The sequence below is a fragment of the Macaca fascicularis genome, chromosome 5, assembly GCF_037993035.2.
Source record: "Macaca fascicularis isolate 582-1 chromosome 5, T2T-MFA8v1.1".
NCBI classification, from domain to species: Eukaryota; Metazoa; Chordata; class Mammalia; order Primates; family Cercopithecidae; genus Macaca; species Macaca fascicularis.
The window spans coordinates 118,074,197-118,087,821 of NC_088379.1; the positions used below are offsets into that span (position 1 = coordinate 118,074,197).

General features: G+C 37.9%; 1 protein-coding gene across 13 annotated transcripts in view; it reads right to left on the minus strand.

The window, feature by feature from the left end:
- The window catches only part of ZGRF1 (zinc finger GRF-type containing 1), a 99,770-nt gene that overhangs the window by 18,507 nt on the left and 67,638 nt on the right, over nt 1–13,625 (minus strand). For 11 of the 13 annotated variants that reach the window (XM_065545341.1, XM_005555715.4, XM_045392782.2 and 8 more), the window contains 3 exons: nt 5,004–5,147; nt 4,243–4,357; nt 2,599–2,861 (listed from right to left, as the gene is read on the minus strand). In XM_065545341.1, coding sequence (XP_065401413.1) covers nt 2,599–2,861; nt 4,243–4,357; nt 5,004–5,147 — 522 coding nt within the window. Of the gene's footprint in view, nt 1–2,598; nt 2,862–4,242; nt 4,358–5,003; nt 5,161–5,295; nt 7,224–13,625 lie in introns of those variants that run through there. The other 2 variants (XM_074040329.1, XM_074040328.1) reach the window with 2 other exon arrangements.

Consider the following 13,625-nt stretch of genomic DNA (forward strand, 5'->3'; position numbering starts at 1 on the left):
GTGATTCTCCTGTCTCATCCTCCCAAGCAGCTGGGATTACCGGCATGCATCACCACACCTGGCTAATTTTTGTATTTTTAGTAGAGCCACGGTTTCACCGTATTGGCAGGCTGGTCTCAAACTCTTGAACTCAAGTGATCCACCTGCCTTGGCCTCCCAAAGTGCTGGAATTACAGGCGTGAGCCTCTGTGCCTGGTCAAACAAATTTCTATAGGCACAACAAATATTTCATCCATCTCTCCCTCCTCCATTTAATTAATTAATGTGCTCGAAAAACACTGAGTGCTCACTATGTGCAAAGCACAGGGGATAAATAGATAACCAAAATACTTCCACTTTTAATGAGACCATCGCCTACTTAAAATTATAAACAAGTAAAGTAATAATTAGAAATAATATGGTAAGTAATATTATTTTGGATCACAGAAGGAAGAAAATCTATCCCTGCTTTGATGGAGATGTGAGTACTTCCTAAAATTAAGAAGTAGAACTAAGACTTCCAGAATAAGATATCCAGACTGCTTAGAGAAAGGGCCATTCCAGGCAGAGCCATGACAAAGCATGCAGCTGTTAAAGTAACTTTTCTATATAATCTCTACCAAATAGGTAAGAGATGAGGCTGATAAGGTAGGCACGGGAGCTAGTAAGGTAAATCACAAAAGCTCTGTTTGCTATAGCTAAACAAAGTTTGAATCTTACCTCAGAGTCCAGCAGATGTCATCTAAAGATTTTCAGCAATGGTTGTTTTTTTTGTTTTGTTTTGTTTTGTTTTTTTTGAGACAGGGTCTGGCTCCGTTGCCCAGGCTGGAGTGCAGTGGTGCAATCTTGACTCACTGCGACCTCTGCCTTCCAGGTTCAAGCCATCCTCCCACCACAACCTCCCAAGTAGCTGGGACTACACGTTCATGCCTCCATGTCCAGCTAATTTTTAAATGTTTTTGTAGAAACAGGGTTTTGCCATGTTGCCCAGGCTGATCTTGAACTCCTGAGCTTAAGCGAGCTACCCTCCTTGACCTCCCAAAGTGCTGGGATTACAGGTGTGAGGCCAAGCAATGAGTTTGACTTAATCAGATTGTGTTTTAAAAAAACAACTTGAATGAAAATATGAAGTAAGGCACAACTAATGGTAGATCAATTAGAAAGTTTGTGAGATAATTACAACAATAATAAATGTTAACTTTACTGAGCGCCTCCCACGTGCCAAGCACTGTTCTAAGCCCTTTACATATGTTAACTCATTTAATCCTCCAACCCTATGAGGTGAATGCTATTATGATCTCCATTTTGCAGAGTAGGAAATTAAAGATTAAGAGATATATAACCTGCCCAAAATCATACAGCTAACAAATGATAGAGTCAGAATGTAAATTCAGGATTCTAACTCTAGAGTCCACACTCTTACCCACTAGGCTATATGGAGGTATGATGAAGGCTTTGATTGAGGGGATACAAGTAAACTGGAGAAGAGATACTCAATATGAAAGACAGATAGAATCTAGATGGAACACATCTTAGTGACTAAGCTGATGGCAGGAGATGAATAGTGACAGAATAAGAGGAGGATTAAGAGAGAGTCACTTAATCTTGAGAGAATAATCTAGGATGACTCTCAGGTTTGATTTGGTCAACAGGGTGGATATGATATAATTCCTCAAAATAGGACAAAAAAAGTAGGATTAGCTTTGGTGTAGAGGTCTATGAGAGAAAATGTGCTACTGAGGCAACAGAATCCAGATAGAACTATTTACTGTAAGTAGGAGGAAGTAAATCGCCTTTGCTATGACAGAACCAAGCAGTAAGAACAGCTCCAAAATTAGGTAAATTGGAGAAGGAAGGCAGGACATTGAAAGCAGTTTCTGTTATGACCTCCATTTCCTCTTTTAGAGGCAAGATCAAGAGAAAGGGCAAGAATGAGGTTATGAGAAGAATTAAGGTTTGTAATCACTGATATAAAGGATAGAAGAGTGAGCTGACTAGGAATAAACAAAAGGTTTTGCTAATCAAGTTAAGTTTACTATAGGACAGCAACATGTAAACATCTAAATCAAATCTGGTTATTTTGACCATAAGCTAATAATGCTACTCATTTATCAGATACACTAATAAGTCTCCTTTTTTAGGGTAGTCAGTTCTGTTCTCATCTAACAGTTTACCAAAGTGGGTACAGGTTAAAAAGTCTGCTTAGAGTTATTCTTGAACCTCATTTGACTAGAAAATTATAAAGGAGCAGACTGAGTCACAAAAGCTTACAGATAGAAAACAATTAGGCTGGGTGCGGTGGCTCAAGCCTGTAATCCCAGCACTTTGGGAGGCCGAGACGGGTGGATCACGAGGTCAGGAGATCAAGACCATCCTGGCTAACACGGTGAAACCCCGTCCCTACTAAAAAATACAAAAAACTAGCTGGGCGAGGTGGCGGGCGCCTGTAGTCCCAGCTACTCGGGAGGCTGAGGCAGGAGAATGGCGTAAACCCGGGAGGTGGAGCTTGCGGTGAGCTGAGATCCGGCCACTGCACTCCAGCCTGGGCGACAGAGCGAGACTCCATCTCAAAAAAAAAGAAAGAAAATAATTACAATTATTTTATTTCTTGCTTCTTACCATGTATGATAGTAATAGGGAGGGTATGAGCTTGCAGTTCCTTCAGTTCTTCAATACTTTCATGTGATGCCATCATTTGAGCTATTTGAATTAGAGCTGTAGCTTGATCTTTGTTTAACTTGTATACCTGAATCAACTCACTAGCTAACTTCAATGTTGCTCCTAGGCTGAGTAGTTCAAATTTTGTGTTGACGTTTGTGAAGGCTGGTGGGATAAATTTTCTATTACTGACTCTTTTGTTACTAACTATAGTTGGCGAAGACCTAATAAAAATGAAGCAAATAAATAATTTTTAAAAATAGAGACATTTGAAAAAGATGAGTAGAACAATTCATAACTTAGCCATCACTTTGTAAGCATTACAGAGAACAGTTTTTTATGGAAACAAACAGTAAGTGGATATATACTGTAAATGGATACATACTCCAATATTGAGGAGGGTAGAAGAGAACTAACATTTGTTGAATACTTACTACGTGCTGACACTTTGCTGAGCATTTTACATATTACTTGATGAAATCTTCACAACACTAGGAAGTAGTTAATTAGTTAATTATCCCAAATACAGATACGAGAATATTGAATTTTTCCCCCCAATACCACACCACAAATAAGTGGTGGACTGACTTTAAAACCCATGCTCTATTATACAAACCTGACTTAGATAATTAATCTAGCCCTCATTTCAGGTAAAACTACATCACATGAATTGGTCTTAATTCTATTTCTATGAAAATTCATTTCAAATTGGATAAATAACGTAATTAAATCATAAGGATATTTATTTTTTTACCTAGGACTTCATTATAGTGAGAAAAATAAAACATCACAGATAGATAATAATATTCCAAATTGAAAACTGGACTTTTCCTATCATTTTTAATGCATTTAATATAATATCACTTCCATTTTTTTAAAAAAGGGACATGGTGCTTGAGAAATTGAAAATGAGATATGGCTATATCGAGAATAAAATCAGTAGTAATATACACACTGGATTCAAGCTGTAAAATGATTCCTTTAAATGTTAAATAATTTGTGCTATAAAAATACAGATAATAAAAAATAAAATAAATACCAAAATGATCCTTAAATTATCTCCTGACAAAGTGAAAAAAATTTACAGTAACATTTATTAGCTCAAACCTTAATAAATAGATGAAAAATACTGCATATTTCCTTTTCTCTCTCTTTCTTTTTTGAGATAGAGTTTCACTCTTGTTGCTCAGGCTGGGGTGCAATGGTGCGATCTTGGCTCACCACAACCTCCACCTCCCAGGTTCAAGCAATTCTCCTGCCTCAGCCTCCTGAGTAGCTGGGATTACAGGCATGAGCCAGTATGCCCAGCTAATTTTGTATTTTTAGTAGAGATAGGGTTTCTCCATGTTGGTCAGGCTGGTCTCAAACTCCTGACCTCAGGTGATCTGCCCACCTCGGCCTCCCAAAGTGCTGGGATTACAGGCATAAGCCACTGTGCCCCGTCCCTTTTCTCTTTTTAACTACTGACAGAGAGTAATGTTGTAGTCTGAAAAAAATTACAATTTTATTGGCAACATTTATATAATGTACTTTTATTGAATTTTCATCTTTACTTCTGGTTACCATTTTTTAATACCAATGACTCAAAGGTAAAAATTGACTTACATTGTTAACAGGTACTGTGTTAGAGGTAGAGTAGCTGGATTAAAGTAGTCCTGAATGTTTTTCAAAGTAGTCAGTTCTGTGCTAGCATTACAAACTAATAACGCATGGACAATCACTGTACAGAGGATACAAAAAAAAAACATTCGACGTAAATAAAATGGCCCATAAAAACTCTGTGTTAAATGTTCACATAACTCAGAGTTTGGCTACTGAATTAAGCACATGACATAAAACAAACCCTTAAACACACACACACAGATCCCAAACTTATATTCATTAAATTACTATGCTATCTGCTCATTCATTTTATAATGGGTACCCATAAATTGCATAATTTAAATCATATTTGGACTTCCATATATCAACAAATGAACAAGAACACCTGTTTTGAGTTAGTACATTGTAGCACAACTTCACAGCCAGCAGTTTCCTTTAATCAACATATCATTTGTGCCATACAGTAGTATTTGTATAATTTTTAAACACTTTCTTGCTTTTTTTCCTCAATTACTTCATAGAAATGTACGGAAAACAGAAAATCAGAACAATCTAATTAGAAAATTAGAACAAAACAATCCCCCACATACCATTCTTCCTCACAGAAATATCTATATATTCAACTTTCATACACATTTTCAGGAACACACTGTACACAATAGTAGAAACTAGAGTTGGGTGCTTTTTATTGGCTTTAATCAAACAGTGCATCTTGTCTATCATTCTTTTTAAATATAAACTAAAATGAACATAGTAATACTCACTGTTAGTGGGCCAGTTGGAAGGGAAATAGCCTTTCAAAGGCAGTATTTCTATCTCATTGATAGACGATGGTCCAAAGAAAGCACTACATGCAATAAAAGTATCCAGCTCAAAGTCTAGGGTTTTTGAAACCACCCAAAGATCATCTGAAAAGACAAACTTTTTTTTTTTTAATTATACTTTAAGTTCTAGGGTACATGTGCACAACGTGCATGTTTGTTACATATGTATACATGAGCCATGTTGGTGTGAAGACAAACATTTTTAAACACTACACAGACACATACAGAATGGTTCTATATTTTTAAAAATTATATATATTTGCACATGTGTGTACATACATCTATAGTACACATATACGTACACATGATGAGAAGTAAAGCTCTGGAAAGATATTCATCAACTATCAACCTAAAGGTTGGGAGTGCTCCTGAACAAAAGAACCAACATCAGATTCTGCAATTAATACAGTACCTCTTGAATCACACAGAAAAAGACTAAAGAGATGGCAGAATTACAGGGTGAGGAAGAAGCAGGGCAGAGACATCACATGGGAAGATGAGTTTGCTACAATGGAAATCCCTAGGTTTTGCATGAACCCACAGAACTCCTAAGAAGGCAGGACATGGGCTAGCCCATAAGACTATTGTATTAGTCCGTTCAGGCTGCTATAACAAAATATCTTAAATTAGTAATTCACAAATAGTAGAAATTTATTTCTCATAGCAGTTCTGGAAGCTAAAAAGTCCAAGATCAAGGTGCCAGCAGAGCACCAGTGAATAACCAGTGAAGGCTCACTCTCACTGGTGCAAAGGGGCCAAGGTACTCCCTTTAACCTCTCTTATAAGGTCACTAATCCCATGCAGGACTAAGTTATGCAGTGCCCACATGCCATCATCTCCCAAAGGTTCCAGCTCTTAATACACTGGCAATCAAATTTCAAAATATGTATTTGGCGGGGGGAGTGGAGGGCGGGGGGACACATTTAGACCACAGCAACCACTTAACACACTACAAAAAAAGTAATATTGGACTCAGTTCAGGCTGAGAAAACCAACTGCCAGGGCATCAGCAATTGGAATAGTGCCAAAGATCAGATCAATAAGGATATAAGCAGTTCTAGCAAGCTGAGAAATAATCACAAAAAAGCAATATACTATCCCATTTTCACTAACAAGCCTCTTTCAGGAAAGTGGACCTTCCTCCTCTCTAGCAACTACTTAGTAATTAGCATGTGTATCTTGTGATATTAAAAGTAGGCACAGGGAGGAATAGGGTTTTTAGAAATGAGAAAGGTGTGGAAGCCCTGAAAGAGAGACTAAACTGGGCAGCGACTAAGATTTCAATACCCAAATGAGTCTGAAATTTATTGGACAAAATCTATCAAATTGGATTCATATTAAACTTTCCCTGCTGCAAATAGGAATGAGAGATTCCAGTGAAGAAAATAAACTAAAGAGAACCTTAAGACTGAATATATCTAGTAATTATTTAATCATATGCATTTCAAAATGGTAACCTATAAGGAATGAAAATGAAAGGTATTAAAGTAAGACTTTCACTTTTAACTGTATATATTTCTTTATACCTTGATTTTTCATTGTATCTATTTATGTATTACTTGTTAATTTTTTTCTTTTTTTCCTCAAATGCTGGTTTGGAGATTTTTAATTTTTAAAAAATGATCTCAAACGTTTAATTTCTAAAAATCCAACCACTTCATGAATGTCTTCTATGTGATATACATTTAAAAAATAAAAACATACATAATGTTCCTGCACAAAAGTTTCCTTCAAAGGTCACATTATAAATTCTTTTTACTTACTAAATTAATAACATAATTCAAAACATGCAAAACAATGCTCAAAAAAACTTTTGAATTAAAAATAAAGACATAGGAGATTCCTGATTCTGGTGTCATCTAAGATGCTGAATTAGTATGATTGTTGGCTTCCTTTCTGTGGGGAACAGAGAGAGAAGTGGAGAAAACCACGGAAAATCTCGAGTTGGAGGGCCTGTTTTGAACCGGGGTTTGTGTACCTGAAGTGATTTTGGCCAAGTGCAGAAGGCCTGTAGAGGAGGAGGGGATCAAAGAGGGTGAGGAACCTCCTGGGGTTCTGTTCTTGCTTCCCATCCCATCTTCTTCCCCATCCCCAATTGTACTGGGACACATAGGGCCTACCTATCCATAAGGCAATTTATACTTCTGGTCCAGAAATCCTCTGGAGGAAAAAAAAAAAAAAAATCAGGGTGGCAATGCAAGCCCTATGCCATAAAGTGTGGAGAAAAACAGATGGTAACTCACTGATCACAGGCAGTCTCTACTTCACCTTCAAACCCCTAGGGCTAAAGAATTTTACAATCTAAGAAATGATACATCTTAATGTTGCATTTTCCTTTTAATCAGAGGTTTTAGATTTCACTTTAGGGATCATTCTGTGGGTAACTTGGTTTTCTAGTGCCTGGGGCTCTCCACCCCATAGCTCAGTTACACCCTCAACTCCCTGAGCTCCTTCGAGCTGACCAGACTGGAATGGGCCTTCCCCAACATGTACTGCCAGAAAGAAAAGCTGATACCGCCAGGGGAAAATGAGTTCACAGGCCAAAATATTAAGACATTCAAGGAACACAAAGACTTAAAAAAAAAAAAAAAAAAAAGGGGTAAAGGAAGATAGTAACAATGTAAAATAATAACAGCTGAGTGCAGTGGCACACAACTGTAGTCCTAGCTACTTGGGAGGCTGAGATGACAGAATTGCTTGAGCCCCAGAGTTTGAGACCAGCCTAGGCAAAACAGTGAGAACTCATCTCAATAAATAAATACATATGTACATACATACAGGAAAACAGGCCAGGCACAATGGCTCACGCCTACAATCCCAACACTTTAGGAGGCTGAGTCAGGGGGATCACTTAAGCCCAAGAGTTCGAGATGTGCCAGGACAACATAGCAAGACCCCATCACTACAAAAAAATTAAAACATTAGCTGGGTATAGTGGCTTGAACCTATAGTCCCAGCTACTCAGATGGCTGAGGTGGGAGGATCACTAGAGCCTAAGAGGTCAATGCTGCAGTGAGCCATGATTGCTCTACTCCAGCCTGGGTGACAGAATGAGACCCTGTCTCAAAAATTAAACAAAACAAACAAACAAAAAAACAAAAAACAGGAAAAAGAAACAAACACAAATATTAGGTTGGAAAAATATAATTGATAAATAGCAGGATGAATACATTTGAGGAATCAATAGCCAATTCAGATAATCATATTGATGATATTTCCCAGAAGGAAGAAAGGACAAAAATTCAGGAAATATAAAGGAAAAACTAAGAGATTTGGAAGACAGATTCAGAAGTGCTAACATTTAAATAATAAAAGATCTAGAAAAGAGGGAAAGAATAAAGAGATAAAAAAGAAAGATTATTTGAAGAAATAATTAAGATTCATTTCCCAGAAGTATAAAAAAAGATAATGAACTTTAGATTTAAAAGGTCCATAATGTGCCCAAAAGGAGAAATCAGGAAAAACCCAGTTAGACACTGTGTAGAGAAATACAAGACTATCAAAGTAATCGAGAAAATTCTAAAACTCCCAGCCAGAAAGAGCACATAACACATAAAGAAATAAGAATCAGAGTGCCAGCCAGGCGTGGTGGCTCACACTTGTAATCTTAGCACTTTGGGAGGCCGACGTGGGTGGATCACCTGAGGTTAGGAGTTTGAGACCAGCCTGGCCAACATGGTGAAACACTGTCTCTACTAAAAATAAAAAAAAAATTAGCTAGGTATAGTGGTAGACACCTGTAATCCCAGCTACTTGGGAGGCTGAGGCAGGAGAACCACTTGAACCCAGGAGGTGGAGGTTGCAGTGAGCCCAGATTGCACCACTGCACTCCAGCCTGGGTAACGAGAGTGAAACTCTGTCTTAAAAAAAAAAAAAAGCCAGGCACAGTGGCTCATGCCTATAATCCCAGCACTTTGGGAGGCCAAGGCGGGCGGATTACAAGATCAAGAGATGGAGACCATCCTGGCCAAAATGGTGAAACCCCATCTCTACTAAAAATACAAAAGTTAGCTGCATGTGGTGGCGTGTGCCTGTAGTCCGTTAATCGTGAGGCTGAGGCAAGAGAATCACCTCATCATTCAGGAGGCGGAGGTTGCAGTGAGCCGAGATCACACCACTGCACTCTAGCCTGGCAACAGAGCAAGACTACGTCTCAAAAAAAAAAAAAAAGCAATCACAGTGCCATCAGACTTTTCAACAATAACGAATACAAGATGATAACTAAGTATATTAAATGTTGGATTAAAATATTTGAAAGTGCCGTTTTTGTAGGTTGAAAGCATTAAAGGAAAAGAACTTAGAACCTAAAATTTTATATGTAGCCAAATTATCATCCAAAAAAGATAGAAAATAGATGTATGCTAACCCAGTGTTTCAAGATTTAGACTAGAACTACTCAAAGCAGGCTGTCCTGAACAGTTACTGGTCTGTAACAAGAAGCTTGTGCTAGAATATAATTCAACAAATCAACATAATGCTTCCTTCATTCAGAAAGCTTGCTACAAATAAAACAAAATACAGCTAAACTAAACAGCATGCTAATGATATAGGTGATCTACATTCTGGAGCTGCTCCTCAGCTCTCTTTGGGAACCAGTAAGTTTGTGGACCAGAATCAGCCTACAGACTCTACCTTCAGTAGCACTAGTCTAGATTTTGTCAACTGGGGGCAGGAGGGGGAAGAGTAAGGAAACGGATCAGGGGAAGAACCAAGGGATGTGGTGTTTTCTAAGTATCTGTTTTATTGGGAGCAGGGATAAGATTTAAATATCGATTTATTTTTTAAAAATAAGAAATGAGGCCAGGCGCGGTGGCTCAAGCCTGTAATCCCAGCACTTTGGGAGGCCGAGACGGGCGGATCACGAGGTCACAAGTGTAGATCACTTAGTAGATCAAGACCATCCTGGCTAATACGGTGAAACCCTGTCTCTACTAAAAAATACAAAAAACTAACCGGGCGAGGTGGCGGGCGCTTGTAGTCCCAGCTACTCGGGAGGCTGAGCCAGGAGAATCGCGTGAACCCGGGAGGCGGAGCTTGCAGTGAGCTGAGATCCAGCCACTGTACTCCAGCCTGGGCGACAGAGCGAGACTCTGTCTCAAAAAAATAATAAGAAGAAGAAGAAATGATTTTAAAAAGCATAGTAAAATTAGAATAAACAAAAATAATTTAAGATTAAAGAAACATATCCAGGTATCAATTATTATAATAAAGTCAACTATTGGTCTTATTCTATTTACAAGTCACATCTTTAAAATTGAGACATATGCTGTTTATAAGGAACACCTGTAATATAAGAACAAACAAAGATTAAAAAATGAAAAAAGACTTATGAAACTAATACTAGTCAAAATAAACTTAGCATACCTATATTAACAGACTTTTAAGAAAAAATTATTAGAGAAGGAGAGGATCATCTCTACATAATATGTTTACCCCGAGGTTAATAATAATTTAAAATATATATGTACCAAATAAAATAGCCCTAACATATAAGATGCAAAATGTAATAAATAGCAGGGAGAGAGTGCACCACAAATTTTCAACTCATCTCCCTTAATTACTTAGATAACTGCCACAAAAAGTTGGCAAGACTATATAGAAGATCTGGACAAGACAATTAATAAGCTTGATCTGACCATTAAAGAGTTCTGTATTCAACAATTAGAGAAAATGCATTTCTCTTGTACTATGCCATTAAAAACAGCCTTAAAAATATCGCTCCTCAGTCTTTTGGCTAGGATCAAGTGTACAAAAACCTTAGTAGGCCAGCTGCGGTGGTTCACGCCTGTAATCCCAACACTTTGGGAGGCTGAAGCGGGCAGATTACTTGAGGCTAGGAGTTTGAGACTAGCCTGGCCAACATGGTGAAAACCTGTCTCTACTAAAACTAAAAAAATGTAGTGGGTGTTGTGGTGGGTGCCTGTAATCCCAGCTACTCGGGAGGCTGAGACAGGAGAATTGCTTGAACCTGGGAGACGGAGGTTGCAGTGAGCTGAGATCGTGCCACTGCACTCCATCCTGGGCAACAGAGCAAGACTTGTCTCAAACATACATACATACATACATACATATATAAATTTAATAAATTTTAAAGAATAATATAAAAATAAAAATGTCTACCTATTACATATTTAAGTCAGAAGTTAATAAAAAGTTAAACTAGAAATTCCCTACATTTTTGAATATTAAAACAAATGCTAAATGACTCACAGGTTAAAAAAGAAATCATAATGGGAAATTTAAAACAAACTGAATTATAATGAAAAAAATACTTCAGCAAAAATAGAGTGGTAGGCCAGGCGCGGAGGCTCACATCTGTAAACTCAACACTTTGGGAGCCTAGGCAGGCAGATCACTTGAGGTGAGGAGTTCAAGACCAGCCTGACCAACATGGTGAAACCCTATCTCTACTAAAAATACAAAAAGTTAGCTGGGTGTGGTGGTGGGTGCCTATAGTCCCAGTACGGGAGTATGGGAAGCTGAGGCAGAAGATTTGCTTGAACCCAGGAGGTGGAGGTTGCAGTGAGCCACGATTGTGCCACTGCACTCAGCCTGGGCAACAGAGCCAGACTACATTTCAAAAAAAAAAAATAGAGTGGTACTTTAAGGAAAACTTACAGCCCTAATAAGTGTATTAGAGAAGAGAAAAGCCTCAAAATTAGCTAAGTATCAACTTAAGATGTGTAAAAAAGAAGAGGATACTATCCTAAACAAAATAGAAGAAATCATAAAAATTAGAGAGGAAGCCAACAACAACAATAAAAATAAAACAAAAATACATTGCTGATCTTCTGATCAATAAAACCAAGTCAGTTCTTCGAAAAAAATAACAAAATAAGACAAACCTCAGGCAAGACTGGTCAGAAGAACAAAAACACAAATAATACAGTGGTATCAGAGAATATGAATAAATTTAAGATAAAAATATTCAAAACTTCCACAGGGAAATTTGCAAAACTTTATTATAAGATGTCACAAAAAAATTTAAATAAACAGAGAGATATAGCAAGTACATGGTATTAAACCTTAATTTTTTTTTTTTTTTTTTTTGAGACAAGGTCTCACTATGTTGCCCAGGCTGGTCTCCAAACTCCTGAGTTCAAGCTATCCTCCTGTCTTGGCCTCCCAAAGTGTTGGGATTTCAGGTGTGAGCCACCATACTCAGCTCTAAATCTTGGTATTTTAAAGATGGCATCCCTTCTCAACTTTATAGGTACAATTCCAATCAAGATCCCAACAAGTTTTTCATGAAACTTGATAAGATGATTCTAAAATATATATGAAAGAGTAAAGGACCAAGAACAGCCAGGCCACATCTAAGAACACAGAGGGGAACTTGCACAATTTGATATCCGGATTTATGAAGCTATGGTAATTAAGGCAATCTGGAACTGGCACAACAATATACAAATTAACCTACAGTATAAAATAGGGATTCCAGAACACACACAGTTACTTTAAACCTGATTATATGACAGACGTAGCATTTCAGACCAGTGAGGAAAAGAGACTAATCAATAAAAAATGGTTACTATTCTAGCAAAATTGGTAATTAAAAAGAAAAGATGAAACCGGATCCCTACTTCACACCATATACGAAAGAAAAAAAGAGTCAACTTCAAGTGGACTGAAGATTTAAATCTCATAGCCACCAAAACAGCATGGTACTGGTATAAAAATAGGCACATAGATCAACAGAACAGAATAGAGAGCCCAGAAATAAAACCAAATACTTAGAGCCAACTGATCTTTGACAAAACAAACAAAAACATAGAGTGGGGGAAAAAACCCCTATTCAACAAATGGTGCTGGGATAATTGGCAAGCCACATGTAGAGGAATGAAACTGGATCCTCACCTCTTGCCTTATACAAAAATCAACTCAACATCTAGAACATCAGAAAAATCCTTCTGACACTGGCTTAGGCTAAGACTTCATGACCAAGAACCCAAAAGCAAATACAATAAAAACAAAGATAGGTCGGGCGCGATAGCTCACGCCTGTAATCTCAGCACTTTGGGAAGCCGAGGCGGGCGGATCACGAGGTCAGGAGATCGAGACCATCCTGGCTAACACGGTGAAACCCCGTCTCTACTAAAAATACAAAAAATTAGCCGGGCGTGTTGGCGGGCGCCTGTAGTTCCAGCTACTCGGGAGGCTGAGGCTAGAAAATGGTGTGAATCCAGGAGGCGGAGCTTGCAGTGAGCCGAGATCGTGCCACTGCAGTCCAGGCTGGGGACAAAGCGAGACTCCATCTCAAAAAAAAAAAAAAAAAAAAAAAAGATAGATGGAACTTAATTAAACTATTAGTAAAAAGCTTCTGCACAGCAAACGAAACAATCATCAGGGTAAACAGACAACCCACAGAGTGGGAGAAAATCTTCACAATCTATACATCTGACAAATGAGTAACACTCAGAATCTACAAGAAACTCAAACAAAGCAGCAAGAAAAAATCAAATGATGCCATCAAAAAGTGGGCTAAGGATATGAATAGACAATTCTCAAAAGAAGATATACAAATGGCCAACAAACATGAAAAAATGCTCAACATCACTAATG